At 46.4% G+C, this 14,512-nt stretch overlaps 1 protein-coding gene across 1 annotated transcript; it reads right to left on the reverse strand.

Annotated features, from left to right (window-relative positions):
* Positions 1-2,009: 2,009 nt before the first annotated feature.
* Positions 2,010-12,021, reverse strand: LPAR5 (lysophosphatidic acid receptor 5). The gene is made up of 2 exons (XM_065854587.2): positions 11,632-12,021; positions 2,010-6,166 (listed from the first exon to the last, which is right to left on the reverse strand). Exon 2 carries the CDS (start codon positions 5,835-5,837, stop codon positions 4,725-4,727), a length of 1,113 nt encoding a protein of 370 aa, XP_065710659.1. The 5' UTR covers positions 5,838-6,166; positions 11,632-12,021; the 3' UTR covers positions 2,010-4,724.
* Positions 12,022-14,512: the final 2,491 nt, after the last annotated feature.

The raw sequence follows: 14,512 nt of genomic DNA on the forward strand, positions 1-14,512 counted from the left end.
AGCGACAGCAGATGACATGAAAATGTGGGAAACAGCAAGGAAACCCTGAGATTATTTTGGTCAGCAGGGTGTACAGTGGTATCAGTGCAGCATCAGCCTGGCCTCTGCTGAGATTCTGTTAGCATTGCAGAGTACAAGAGTTTGAAAGAAAGGCTTCAAAAAGAACTAATGAAAAGCAAAGCTTAGCCTGACTGCTCTCAGCCATGGGATCAAGGCCTCTGGTGCAGCTGGAAGGCAGGGAGGGTGTGCAAAGTGTGATCCAAGCGAGAACAGCTCCAAAAGGGAATGATAATGAAGAAGCTGGGAAAATGCTTGGGATATCAGATCAGCATCTAAACCATCAGGTCAGAGAATCATACAATTATTTAGGTTGGAAGAACCTCTGGAGGACATCTGTTTCCAGTGTGGGGGGTAACCTCTGAAGCCCAGAGCAGGCACAGCTTAAGTTGCTCAGAGCATTTGTAATACAAAATACATGCTTCCTTGGAGGGATACATCAAGCAGTGGGAGACATACCGCATACATACATCAAGTGGTGGAAGGAATATAAGCAGTAATAAAAACAATTTGAAGATTAAGTCTGGCTTGTTCTGGGACTTCTGAAACATCTTTTCAAATTGACTTAAAGAACCCAGAGCATCAGTATGTTTCTAGAAAATATAAAATACATTTAAGATCACAATTAACAGTCATAAGAATATGTTTCTACATTATCCAAATAAGGAACCATTTTCAGAAGTGACTGGCATATCTGTTCTGGAAGTCAAAAGACTTGAAATCCTAATATATTTATAGATTTTTGCAGATACCCTGTCTGATTCATATATTAATATAATAAGTATTCTGTGCTCTTTTGCCATGTCTCTGACCTTTCACTTGTTTAGTTTTACTTGAAAAGAAGACATTTGTTTAATGTTCACATCTGCAGATGACACCGAGTGCAGGGAAGCAGCGAATGGTGTCCTTTACCCCTGACATACTTAGCAAGAATACTAACGCAAGAATTATTGCAGTAGGAAGTAGAGGGTCAATTACACAGGTTGAAAAGGCTTTGCTGAGCTTACATTCCCATTTAACTTTCTTGAATACCATTGCTTCAGGTAGCTTTTTCCTGTTGTTTTAAACACAGGTTTTAAAGCGGTTCCATTTTGTAGCAATCGTTATTGTTTGACACCATCATACCCTAGGACTTCTAGATTTGGTTGGTTTTTTGTTGTTGTTGTTGTTTGTTTTATACATACTCATTAAACAGAAGCTATAAAGCAAGATAGGGTAAATGACTCATTTCACTGGGAGTCAGTATGTGCGTGTTCACGTCTTTATCACCGCATGATGGAATAAAAAAACCTCAGCCTAACAAAGGCAAAAATGCAAAAGACCTATCTAACATTGATTCTCTCTGGTAGACAGGGAGAACACCCCAAATCCCTTCCAGAATCCAAAGCAAGTAAGCTAGACTAGGATCTTCAAAAATGAAACAATGCAAGCTGAAAAATATTGAAAATCCAGAGGAAAAACGCAACGGCCCACGCCAGGCACACTATTGCGTTTCTAACAACTAAGCAAAGCCTTCAGAAACCCAAAGTCAGGAACTTTTCTGCTGTGTGTAGCATGACCAGCAGCCCCCTTTATTGTTAAACTGTTGATGAGATTCATTAAGAGATCAGCTTTTCAGTTATTTATAGTTTTGTCAAAATATTTGAGCTAAAATTTCCTCTGCTGGAGGTGGAATATTTATAAAATGTTCCAGGTAAAAATAGTTCTGCTATTTTCAGGAATGAAACTATAAGAGAAGATTTTTTTTTTTTTTTCTTTTCGAGAAGTTCTGTGTTGTGTTTGGGGGTGGGATACGATAACCTTGGCAGAGGAACGGCCTTTTCCAAAGTAGTGGCATCTGCCACCTGACTTTTCATTCATATTTGGCAAGCTTGCCAAGAAAAGATGGAGCCAGACTCTGCTTGTAGTGGCCATGAGAAAGCACAAGAGGCAACAGCCATGACTTGCGACAAGGCAGCGTTAGGAAAATCCTCTCCCCAGGGCATGTTTCAGCACTGGCGTGGGTGCTCCGAGAAGCTGGAGGCATCTCCATCCTTGGAGGTGCTCAGAAGACACCTGGACAAGGTCCTGAGGAACCTGAACTAGCTCAGGGTCCTGAGTGCATCCTCCCTGTTCAGCTTGGGGCCAGGTCAGAGACTGTGCAGCTGAGGGCTGCCTCTTCCTTCTGATGATTTTGTGGAGAATTTCCAGAAAGCTCTGCTGGAGCTGAAGCCAGGGCTGACCCCCTCCCCCAGGAGCTGCTTTTAAGTTGGTGCTCTTGCCCTTGGCTCCTGCCTGAGCACTCTTGCCTGTGCCTGACCATGCATTGCATTAATCCAGATGCATTGGTAGACTTCCTGGCTTGACCCGAGACCTGTCTTGTCATGATGGACTTGTCTGGCAATTGCTGGACCTGTTGCTGATGCTGACTTCTTAGATTGACCTTGCACCTGCCTCATCACCACAGACTTGTCTGACTATCTGGATTCTCAGCTGAACACGGCTGCCGTCCCCACACCTGCCTTGCTTGCCTTGCTCAGGGGATGTGGGATGGGGCCCTTGTTGGGGAAGGTCCTTTCTCCTCCTGCCTTGGTACCATGCCTGGCTCTCAGCTGCCCTTCTTTTAGGGAATGGCCAGCCCTTGCTGCCCCAACAACCTGCTGTGAGCAGGGAGTTGGGGTAGAGACCTCCAGAGGTCCCCTCCCACCCAAATCCTTCTGTGAATCTGTAACAGTGCTCTAGCCAAGTTAAAAGAAAAGACAAAAAACAACTTCTCTGGACAGGGAAGAAAACACAGCAGTGAAGACATTAGGTTGATGCTCAGGTGCATGAAATGTTTGGTCTGGTGAAGGAGAAAGCACCAGAGGAGCAGGGACAAGGAAAGGGGTCTAGGAAAGAGGAAAGGGGAGGAAGCTGTGGCAAAACACAGCAGTGCAGTTTCTGCAGTGTCACTCCACTACCTCATATATCTCAGAAAAAAAAAGATAACATAAGATGCTAGCAGAAGGCATGCACACAGCTCTGTTTCCTCTCCAGCTGCACCATGCCACAAATGATTCACATTCACAAGGCAGTCCTGAATTTTCAAAACAGAAATACCTGCTGCCCCACACGCTCTCCTCCTCCTCTCTCACTGCATTTCTCACACAGTATTAGATGTCCTTCATTTCCAGTCATACTTCAAGGCTGGTCTGCTGGTGATACATGGGCTGAGAAATGGGACAGAGCTGGCCTGCCTAGGGCATCTGTCTCCCAAGGCAGCCTGTGGCACAAGGATCTCTCTGTGGAGAGGCTCATCATCTTCCACAGATCTTCTTGAGGACCTGCTTCTACAGCCACCTGTAGTAAAAGAGGTGGTCTTCGAGGGAGACTGGAAAGATGAATTTTAAACCCTGTGTCTCTTAAATTGTATTGCAACACAAACCCATGATGCATTGCAATACATTTATTCCTGCAGCAGTCATGAGGTAGGGACATGAAATAAGATTAATTGCTAATTCAGAAGCCTAAGAACCAGGGCATCACTCTGAACAGCATTTCTTCTTACTATTCCTTTAACATTTTCCAAAAACCCCAAAGATATGCCATAATGGACCCACTCTGGAATAGCCTGAGTCCTTCTGGAAGCCACAGTGAGGCTGTCTTGCTGCACGGGTGGAAAGGCAACTCTTGGTCACTAGCAGGAGTGAAAATAACTGTGGTTTCTGGAACTGCCTGTGTACAGCTGGATCTCTTGCTTCCGGGGAGATTTATAGGGCTTTCGCATACAGTGCTGGCTGAAAAAGCATGTACAAATAGCGCAAGCAAATACGTATCACCACAGCCTCATTCTGTGACATCATTTGTTACAAACACTGAAAGTCACTCAGACCTGAAATCAATCACCCTATGGCTGAGTGACAAGAAAATGCAAAGCACTAACATCAATGTGAGCTTCAGAAACTATGACAGTATTAGTATTATTCTCTTTTTTTCTGGGGCCATTATAAATGCTGGGTGCATTTATAGGTATGCCAGTGTTTCCCAAGCCATTTTGCTTTAGGTAAATGTATAGCCACTGTGCTGCAAGTGTGTGTATACAGTTGCACAAGCACATTTGAAATACCTACTAAAGATTGTTTTACTAATATCTGTGATTTCTGTAGAATTAGGAATTTTCAGCTATTCTCCTCAACCCCAACAAGGACTGATAAATGCTTCAACTCTTTCAGAAAAGTGAGACAAGCTGGACTTAAGACTCAAATTGAAGTACCTAGTTAAAAAAAACCAAAAACAATAAAGTCTCCCTCAGTCATTATTACTAAGTTCCTTCTGTCAGCAGCGAGTACTATATCTGTGCTCTGATTATCTCCAGAACTGCTTCACGTTCCTGTGCAGCCAGGATGTGCTCAGGCAGAATGGACTTCTTATAGGAATCTGTGCTGACCAGACCTAGACATATTAGGTTTGTTTCAAGTCCTTGTTTCCCAGTATGTTTCCTGTATCAAAAGAGTCAGGTGGGACCATGTCACCAACATCTCTGTTTATTCAAAACAACCTTTCATCCTTCAGCTTTGTATCACTGTGTTCACCCACATACATTCTGCTGTGGTCCCTCAAGCAGTTTGCTAAGTCACCCCAGGCTGTTTCACACAGTCTTGCTGTGATTGTTGAAGGAGTGACTCAGCAATGGCATAACCTTTCTATGGTTATATTTCCGAGTCCTCAATAGGCCCATTCAAAAATACTGCAGTAGAAAGTGATGGCGAAGGTTCATCAGGACGGATAAAATTTTTGGCTGGCACCTGTTTTACTTTTGAGGCAGCATGGTCTCGGCTTGACTTTTTCTCCACAACCTGATTCTTAAGAGTCCCTGTATCCAAGTCCCAGAATTCTCCCCACCGCATTTTCTTAAAGGTGTTACGGAAACCCTCAGTACTGAAGTAGTAGATCAAGGGGTCCAGCGTGCAGTTCATGCTGGCCAACAGCATCGTCGTAATTAACACCTGGCGCACAGAGGTCTGTGTTTCTTGCTCAACCTTAATCACATGGGCCTTTATCAGCCCATAAACTGCCAGAGTAGTGTTGTAGGGCACAAAGCAGATGATGAAGATGACCAGATTGAACAAAAGCAGACGGATGGTCTTCTGCTGTCGCAGGGTCTTTGTCTGGCTGTCTTTGCAGAGCTCCTGAAAGATCCGAATTGAGCAGTATGTCACACAGCCGAGAGGCAGGAGAAACCCCAAGATTTCAGCAAGGACAACTAGGGGGAAGAGGTTATTCTGCCACATGTTGTCACTAAAGCTTTCAAAGCACAGATAAATGGTCTGGTTCTGTACCTCACAGTGGTTTTGCTTGTGGACTATGGCTGTGGGGATGGAGCCCATGAAGATCACAACCCAGACAATCAGGCAGAGGAGCTTGGCCATCTTGGGGCGCCGCAGATGCCGCCAGCGAAGCGGGTGGACAATGGCAACATAGCGATCCAGGTTGATGCACAGGAGGAAGAGGCAGCTACCATACATGTTGATCTGGAAGACAGAGCCAGAGACCTGGCACAGAGTACTACCAAAGGGCCAGTGGTGGTTGGAATAGTAGTAGAGTCGCAGTGGCAGAGGGAGCGTGAAGGTGAGGTCACTTATGGCCAGGTTGAACATGTAGATCATCACCACAGACTTCAGGCGCAGGTAGCGGATGAATATCCATAGGGCCATCACATTCAGCGTCAGACCTGTAATGAATATCAGGATGTATCCAGGCAGGAGGAGGTGGTGGTTGAAACTGTAATCCTTGCATGTCTGAGACGCATTGGAAGATGACATGCCCGGCGAGGATCAGGGGAGGGTCTTGCTGAGATGGCTGAGCCTGCTTGCGGGCTAAGGAGGCACAAAGAAAAGCACTGAGAGAAGTCATTCCCCTCTAAGAAGATAAGGGCTGGTCATTCTCCTCATCTGCAGCTGGGAGGTAGATAGGCACATCTCTCTCTTGACTGGTGCTGCTTTGGATTGCTGGTCAGTGGTCATCTAGCATGAATGGTAATGTGGTCAGCTAGAGTCAGCTTCTGCCTCTAGTTCAGCAGTTGTTTCCAGTGGTTATGAGGATGCTGATACGATGAAGCCTCATTGCCAGTTGTTGAATGTCAGTACAGTTCCTGGTCAGAGTGGAGGACCAAGACAGGAGAGTTTAAGTTAGAGGAGAAAATCTCTTAAAAAGTCAAAATCTCACCATGATGGCTTCTGCTGTAAGAACTCACAAAGAAACCAAAAGACTAAGAAAAATGTAAAAAAGTAATTACGTGGCAGAAGGAGCCAGAGCACAGAGAAAGTAATTGTTGTACAGAACCATTTATTGCTCAGCCCCAGAAAATACATGTTGCTTGGGTCATTGCTGAGAGCACATATATACAAGAAAAGGGCAGCACAAGAGCACACGGGGAGAGTAGTCAAGGCAGCTCCGGGAAAAGAGGAAGAAAGCAAGCAAGCAGGAAAAAAAAGCAATAAAAGGGAGAGAGAGAGAGAGAAAGAGAGAGAGGAAGAGAGAGAGAGAAAGAAAGAAAAAGAAAGAAGAGCGAAAGAGAGAGAAAGAGAGATAAACAGAGAAAGAGAGAGAGAAAGAGAGAAAGAGAGAAAGAGAGAAAGAGAGAAAGAGAGAAAGGAAGAGAGAAAGAAAGGAAGAGAGAAAGAAAGAAAGAGAGAAAGAGAAAGAAAGAGAAAAGAAAGAAAAAAGAGAGAAAGAGAAAGAAAGAGAAAAGAAAGAAAGAGAGAAAAGAAAGAGAGAAAAGAGAGAAAGAGAGAAAGAGAGAAAGAAAGAGAGAGAGAAAGAAAGAAAGAAAGAGAGAGAGAAAGAGAGAAAGAGAGAAAGAGAGAAAGAGAGAAAGAGAAAGAAAGAAAGAAAGAAAGGAAGAAAGTGTTTTGAGGGAAAAATGCTGACTGGAAGGAACTTTAAAAAAGTAGCGTAATATTCTTTTATATCAGAGAAACAGGACTTTGTATATCCATTGCAGATAAGAAGAGTTGTACTACAATTAGACTTGACTCCACCCTAGCTCCTTCCCCCCTGCAATGACTGCAGACTAAACAGACTGGTGAGTACCTTTGTCTTGACTGAGACTGAGAGTCTGTGAGAGAACATGGCCTGCTCTAACATGTGTGCCCAGACCAACAAAGTATCAGGTGAAGGTGATTTGTCTTCACAAACAAGGTGTTTTTATCAAGAGGTATTCAATAACCACCTCTAGTGAATATAATGTGTAAGCACGGTCCATACTATTTGAGGTCACTGGTCTATCTACAGCTAGTATTCTAACTCAGATTGTGGATGGTGAAGAGATGATGGCATAAGAACAGTGCAACCATGTAGTTATGCTCCCTCAAGTTCTCTTTCTGCTTCCAGAATATTGTAGCTCAGGGATTTCCTGAGCCAGAGGTGACCTATTTGTAATCAGTAGTCCTCTGGCAACATTTCTTTCATTGCTTTTTTCCAGTTACTTTTGGGTGTGTGTAAAATTTACCATCTACAACATCCAGTGTTAGGATTGCCAATGACTTCCACAGCTTAATCACATCTCAGGTGAAGAACTGCTTCCTTGTACTCATTTTTGAAGTATTACCTGCTAGATTCAGTTCCTAGTTTTAGTGCTGGAAGACAGAGTGGAAAAAGAAAAATCCCTATTCTCCTTCACCTTATCACTGCCGATTTTATAAATGTCTATCATATTCCCCCCCCCCATAACCTTTTTTATTTTTTGAGGCTAAAGGGTCATTGTCTTCAAGGTTGTTCCTCGCAGAGGATCCTTTCTGTCCTTGTTGCCCTTCTCAGAATCTTTCCAGTTCTGCTGCAGCCTTTGTGAGACCTGTGGTGGGGTGCTCAAAACATACACAATGTTGATGATGTGGATGCACTGAGCTGAGTAGGCATAGATCTTGTTTGCAGAGGGTAATGGTCAGTTCAGATTGTTTTTTCTCATCACATAGCTAGATGAAATTTCAGTTGTTATTTTAAGGCCAGTCACTCACACTTCTCTCAATCTCTACAGTTCTTTGCAGCCAACCCTCATCTTCTCTAACTTGAATAATTTTATGTCTCCAACAGATTTGTTATTTCATTATTCATCCCTCATGAATAAGTTAAACAGGTCAGGCCTCAGCACTGGTGTCTTAGAACTCTATTGGGAAAACTGAACATCTACCCTCATGCTCTGTCCTGTCTTTTTATCCAGGTAAGAATATTTTCTCTAAATTTCCTTAAGCACCATTGGTGAAAGCCCTTTTGAAATCCACATGGGTCACTGTTCATGTGCTCATTGACTCATTGAAAGAAAGACTGTGAGGCACAGCATCCCTTTATAAAAGCCATCAAGACTCTGCCCCAGTAATTAGATGTGACTGCATGCCAATTGATTTTTTCCTTTATTATAGCTTTTACTAATTTGCTCAGCACAGACATCAAGCTCCCTGGTCTGAAATTCCCAAGGAGTGTTTTTTCAAATTGTGTATGCTAGTGAGCCTTTAAAAGCAGTTTTAAGCAAATGTTTCTACACCACATTTAGTCAGGTATTCCACCCTTCAGTTGTTTTTGGACCTCTGGGGTAGAAGCCATGTGGTGTCAGACACGGCATCTTGCTGTTCCACAACCATTCCTACCACCATGTTGATCAGAGACAGTCCTTTGATGAATTTCCCTGCAAAGAGAGTTTATGCTGTGAAAATCTTCCAGGCTTTCCTGCTGTCGACACTAGTGCAAGAAATCTGTTTAGTTCCTTGCTGACCATCACCTTTTTTTTTCCTGAGTGGTCTTTCCTTACATACTAGCCCTTCAGCCTTCTAGATACCAAACAAGAGAGTTCTAAGCTGACAGCAAAGACCACTAAGAGTAGAAAATAGATTGGGGCTTTTTGAGGGGATTTTGTGGTTTTTTTTGGTGGGTGGATGGAAACACAGAACCAAGAATTCACTAGTGGTGGTGTTATTGAAGCTCAGCTGATAGTCTCAAATCTGACATGACAGATACAGATCAAGATCTGAGAGACCTGAAACGAGATGCATACATGCATGGTCTTTGAGAAGATGAAGCTGTGGGGATGGAGCATTTCTTCACAGAGCTCTGGAGGTACTGTTTTTACTGTCCCTCACTGAAGAGGAAAGCTATGGGTAAAGCAGGCTGCTAGCAGGGAGAAAGAAGAGTTTAAACTGGTTGGATTATCCTTATTGGTTAATGTCAGAGAGCCACAGGCCATGTTCCTTTTGGCTGCCTCTATAAGAACCTCAAGTACTTGTTGCTCTATAGCAGGGGCGTCAAACTAATTTTCACCTGGGGCCATGTCAGCCTCGCGGTTGCCTTCAAAGGGAGTAGTTACATTTATACAGTCCTAAAATTACATTCGGCCCTTTGAAGGCAACCGTGAGGCTGACGTGGCCCCCGGTGAAAATGAGTCTTACACCCCTGCTCTACATGAAAGCTGCTGAGAAGTCTCAAGTCATCAGCTGTGTAAGCAGGCAATGGTACTACAGCTGAATCATCCTCCTCTTCATGAAGAGATGCTGCCTTGGGATCCTGAAGGAACTTTCTGTTTGGTGACTGACCTTCTGTGGCCAGGGAGGTGGAGGAAGCATCTTTTTATTTCTCAGTGAAGATCAACATGAGCCCTGAAAGCCATCTGTTGAGACCATGGCCTTTTCCCCAGCAGGAACAGAAAAGAGCAATTCACACTACAGATGTTACCTAGGCAGATACTTCTTTCTGTTTTCATGTGGAAAATGAATTTGTAACTAGTATTCTTGCCCTGGGAGGGGCACAGAAGAAGTTACAAAGACGCAACATATGTGCATCTGTACGTGTGTACACACACACACATACACTGTAATCACAGAATCACAGAATCACAGAATTGGCTAGGTTGGAAAAGACCTCAGAGATCATCAAGTCCAACCCTTGGTCCAACTTCAGCCCATTTACTAGATCATGGCACTAAGAGCCATGTCCAATCTCAGTTTAAAAACCTCCAGGGACGGTGAGTCCACCACCTCCCTAGGCAGGCCATTCCAATGCCTGATCACTCTTTCCGTAATCAACTGCTGCAGGGCAGAAGGAGCTGCAGAAACCAGAAGGAAGGAAAAGCACCAGTGAGGGAGGAAGAGGTGCTGGTATAGGTGTGAGTTGAGGGCAACACTGACTGCTGTTGCTGTGAAAGGTGAGAGGAGAACATGATGCTGAAGGATGGGCAGACAATCCCTAAAAGCCTGTTGAAAACAACGCACCACCGTGACCTCCCCCACACTGCCTCCTGTGACCACCCCACTCAGACGACAGCCATGTGCCTCCCCCAAGGGCTCAAGAGGCTGCCCAGGGCCCTGGCTGGCATGGGGTGCTGGACTGAGATGAGCTAGAGGCTCATACCAAGGTGGCATCTTGCTGCCTGGTCCTAGGCATGTCACAGAATCACAGACTGGTTGGGGTTGGCAGGGACCTCTGGAGATCATCGAGTCCAACCCACCTGCTAAAGCAGGTTCACCCAGAGCAGATCACACAGGAATGTGTCCAGGGGGGTTTTGAATGTGTCCAGAGAAGGAGACTGCACAACTTCTCTGGGCAGCCTGTTCCAGGGATCTGTCACCCTCAGAGTAGTTTCTCCTCATATTCAGATGGAACCTCCTGTGCTTCAGTCTGTGCCTGTTGCCCCTCATCCTATTGCTGGGCACCACTGAAAGGAATCTGGTCCCATCCTCTCCTCCTGACCCATCCATCCATCTCCTCTCCTGACTCTGCCTCACCAATAGCCACTGCAAAAATGATGGAAGAGCACGGTATGGTGGGACACAGGGTTACGCACGGGGTTGAGAAATGTGGTGGAAAAAGACAACTAGCAAATCTTGCTGAGCATGCCGCAGGGTCAGTGTTTCTGAGAATGACTTGTCATTTAAACCCTGGAAGACTTTGGGGCTTGCCCTGGGGATGCAGACAGAGAATGTGACATTGGAGTGCAGAGCAGTGCAGCTGAAAATACAAACTGCACAAGCTCACATAGTAAATCTGAAACCTAGAGGAAATAATAGAGTGCACGAAACCTCAAAAAAACCCACTCAACTTTTTTTTACAAATTGAAAGTATGTTTTTTCACAAACGTGGATGCTTTTTAGTTGCTGTAGGTGATACATAAGTCTCATTTTTCACCTTTTTTCTAACTAAGAAATTTGATTATTATAGTGATTAGAACTGTGAAGACATTAAAGACTTAGTATGGCTTGTTTTTAATGAGAGGTACACAGCATCAAAGCTGAGACCCCTGTATTTAACTCACAAGGTCTGATCACACTGCTACTGCCTAGACCTCAGAAGCTTAACCTCCTTCTTCCCATGGAAGAGGACTTCCATTATGGGCACCTTGGCAAGTAAGCTCTACTGGCTGCCCGTGCATTTATAGCATCACAGGATCCCAAAGAAAGCCTTCATTTGAATAAATACTGTGATGTGCACCTCTCGGTTCACCCGGCAACTGAAGTGGCATTGAGGGTTCCCCCGTGCCCTGCGGTCAGGTCTGGCAGCACATGGGCAGCAGGTCACAAGGACCAGTGCCCAGCGTGCCCAGATCATCCAGCTCTCCAAATGTTTCCATCTCACCTCTCTGCTGGTGTAGACCCAAGGGCGCAGGCAGGCTTGCTGGGTAGCGATCGCTGTCACTGCAGAGGTCTTGATCCAGATACCCAAACTGCAAGCAGCTTGAATCAAAACTGAGCCAGACAAGGTCTTTGGCTGCTTGCTCATCCAAATCACAGCTGTCCCCTACTGTGCCATGGCTGGTTCTATGCCTGTCATGCTGCAGTTCATCTGCCCTCCTTTCTCACTTCCTGATGCAGTTTTGTCTGGCCACAAAGCATGAACTTTGCTATCCAAAGCTGATAGGCTAAAACACATATTATGAAAGCAAACATAATAATGAAAGAAGGAACACCCAAGTGCCCTTGCAACTGAGGAGAGCATGCCTTGGGTCATAGTGCCAAATACTTGCTTGTCTTTGCCCCCATGCTAACTCTGACCCCCCCGCCCCAGGGCTGACAGGGGAAAATTAAAACATCCCCCTCCCCAAAATATTGCAAAACACGAGGTTGAAGTGAAATATAGGAAGTGAAAACACAGTTGATTTAATCTCTGGCAAGTGCAAAGGCTCAGATCCTGTCACTCCCATGGGCTTGGGCACTTTGGGGCCAAGTCCCTGCCTGGGGTGGCACCAACCTGGACATCGCTGATGTGTGGCTCTGATTGAAAAAGAACCAGTCTCTGAAGAGGTGCCCACAGCAGGCAAAGGCGTGCTTGCCACAGACATCAGTCCCTGTCAATAAAGTCTTGCAGGAGGCACAGCACTAGGAAAGTGCAAGGGCTGATTTAGCAGGACATCTGTGACCTGGCACCGCCAAGTGCAGCTGGGAAGGGATCTGGCCCCCTGCAGAGCCCATCTGGCACTCTGTTCCTCCAAGTCCTATTTCTGCTTCGCCAGTCCCAGCACACCTGGAAGAAGACACATGTCATGGGGACACCCCTAATCCTACTGTTGTCCTTGCCCAGGAGCTGCTGCCCCGAGAAGGAGCCTGTGGGCTCCATCTTTCTCTGCAGCCCTTGCAGGCTCCTCTGCCTGCTGGCTGCTGCTGCTTGTGTTTGACTTTCTCACTCCCTGCCTCCCTTGTTCTGCCATAACTGTCTCCTCATTTAGGGAGTGACACACCAGGGGATAAATGTTCCTGCTGCTCATAAATCCTTGGAGGGTACAATAGCACCCGAATCACTGATCTCACCCTGCTTCTTTTTAGTGCCTCTTTTTTTAAAACCAGACCCCCTTTCTCACTTCCTAGTTGCTGGGATCTTTGTTCTCATACCTTTTTGTGTCTATTCAGTTCCCATCAAGGCTCTGGGACTGATGAAGGCTTGCACATATACCAGGGGGATCTTCTTCTCCCTTTGCAAAAGGATTCTCTGACACCCTCTGTTGTGAACTGTCTCCTCCCGGGCAACCCCCACGCCCTGCACACATGTGCACACATCTGGCTTTACGGTCTGTGTCAAAAGAAGAAGGACACAGTGGCACTTAGCCTCGCCTGTGAGCCCACGCTGCCCCACACCATCCCTCACCCAGCCAGGTTCACTCACCTCACCAGGTCTCAGTGCATCAGCTTGCAAACTCAGTCTCTCCCCACCCAGGTGGGCTCACACTTTTGCCCCTCGCTGTCTCCTGGAGGATCAGCTAGTGGGGAAGAGCAGTGCAGCCCCTGGCATTTCCTCACCACTGTCTGAGTCGACAGCAGGTAGGACCAGATTACTGGGGTGTGTGTCAGAGGCTACACCCTGATGCTGCAGATCCCAACATGCCTGTTGCCCTAGGGTGCTGACTCCAGAAAGCAGGAGCAAGGACCCAACAGAATGAGGGATGCGGGAAGCTGGGAAGGCAAGGAAGTGGAAAGCATGCTACTACAGAGGGGCTGCTCAGGTTCAAAAGGATGACTGATAATCCCCAGTGCTCTTCAGACCTCTTTGTGCAGGGAGAAGTGGAAGGGCACAGCAAAGGGGTTAACCCACATGCAGGACCATGGTGGAAAAACCATAAGCAGGGCCAGAGCAGCCATGTTTCACTTTCTGAATGATTCAGACAGGAAAAGCAGAAACCTTCAAGCTGCATGAGGAGCTTCACCTTCCAGGGGGATGGGGCCAGCCGGCACTTCCCAGGCCTGCTGGAGGAAGCAGGTTTTTCTCCCAGGATGTTTCAGCTGCTTGGTCACATATCTCACATTTTCCTGGACTCCCAGGGGCTCTTAGGAAACAGCTACCCACTGAGAAGAGGGGCAGGCACCCCATTGTGCCTTCTTAGGAGAAGGGCAAGGCTGTTCCTTTTGCCATGGGGAAGAAAATGAGGTGGGCGAAGGAAGAGCTGCCAGGGAAAGAGTTAAGAGACTCAGGGAGCAGCCGGGCTGTGTCTGTTTGCCGTAACTATGTGGGCTGCAGGGTAGAAAAGAAGAATCTCTAGCCTGGATGAGGCAGATGAGGGAGGGTCCTCAAGGACAGCGGCTGGGGATGAAGGAGGCAGTGGGTCTTCCCCTCTCTGTTCCCATGAGCTGTCACTGCAGGGAAACTCTCCAGCTTCCTAAAGGGCTTGGTGACAAACTGATGACAAGCTGGCAGATCTAGCGACAGCTGCTTGGTGCTGCCAGGTTTTTCTTGTGTGGAAGGGTCTGTCTGCTGCCGACTGGGTCTTGGGGTGCTTCCTGCTGATGAAGTGACTTGACTGTGGAGGAAGACAACCAGATCATCTGCTGACAGGACAGCAGAGATCGGGGGTCTGACACTGATGCCATGTGAGCTCCCTCTGATGGATGCGCGCTCCAGAGCCCTAGTTCAAATCTCTCCCACAATGCTGTCTGAGCTGTAGGTAGGGAACAGCACTGGTGTGGATGGCCCTGCAGGGGATAACCTGCAGTGTTTCTGCTGGCTGCTGTGTGTGCGATGCTGCCAGGCA

This window comes from Patagioenas fasciata, chromosome 1 (assembly GCF_037038585.1).
Source record: "Patagioenas fasciata isolate bPatFas1 chromosome 1, bPatFas1.hap1, whole genome shotgun sequence".
Classification (NCBI taxonomy): Eukaryota; Metazoa; Chordata; class Aves; order Columbiformes; family Columbidae; genus Patagioenas; species Patagioenas fasciata.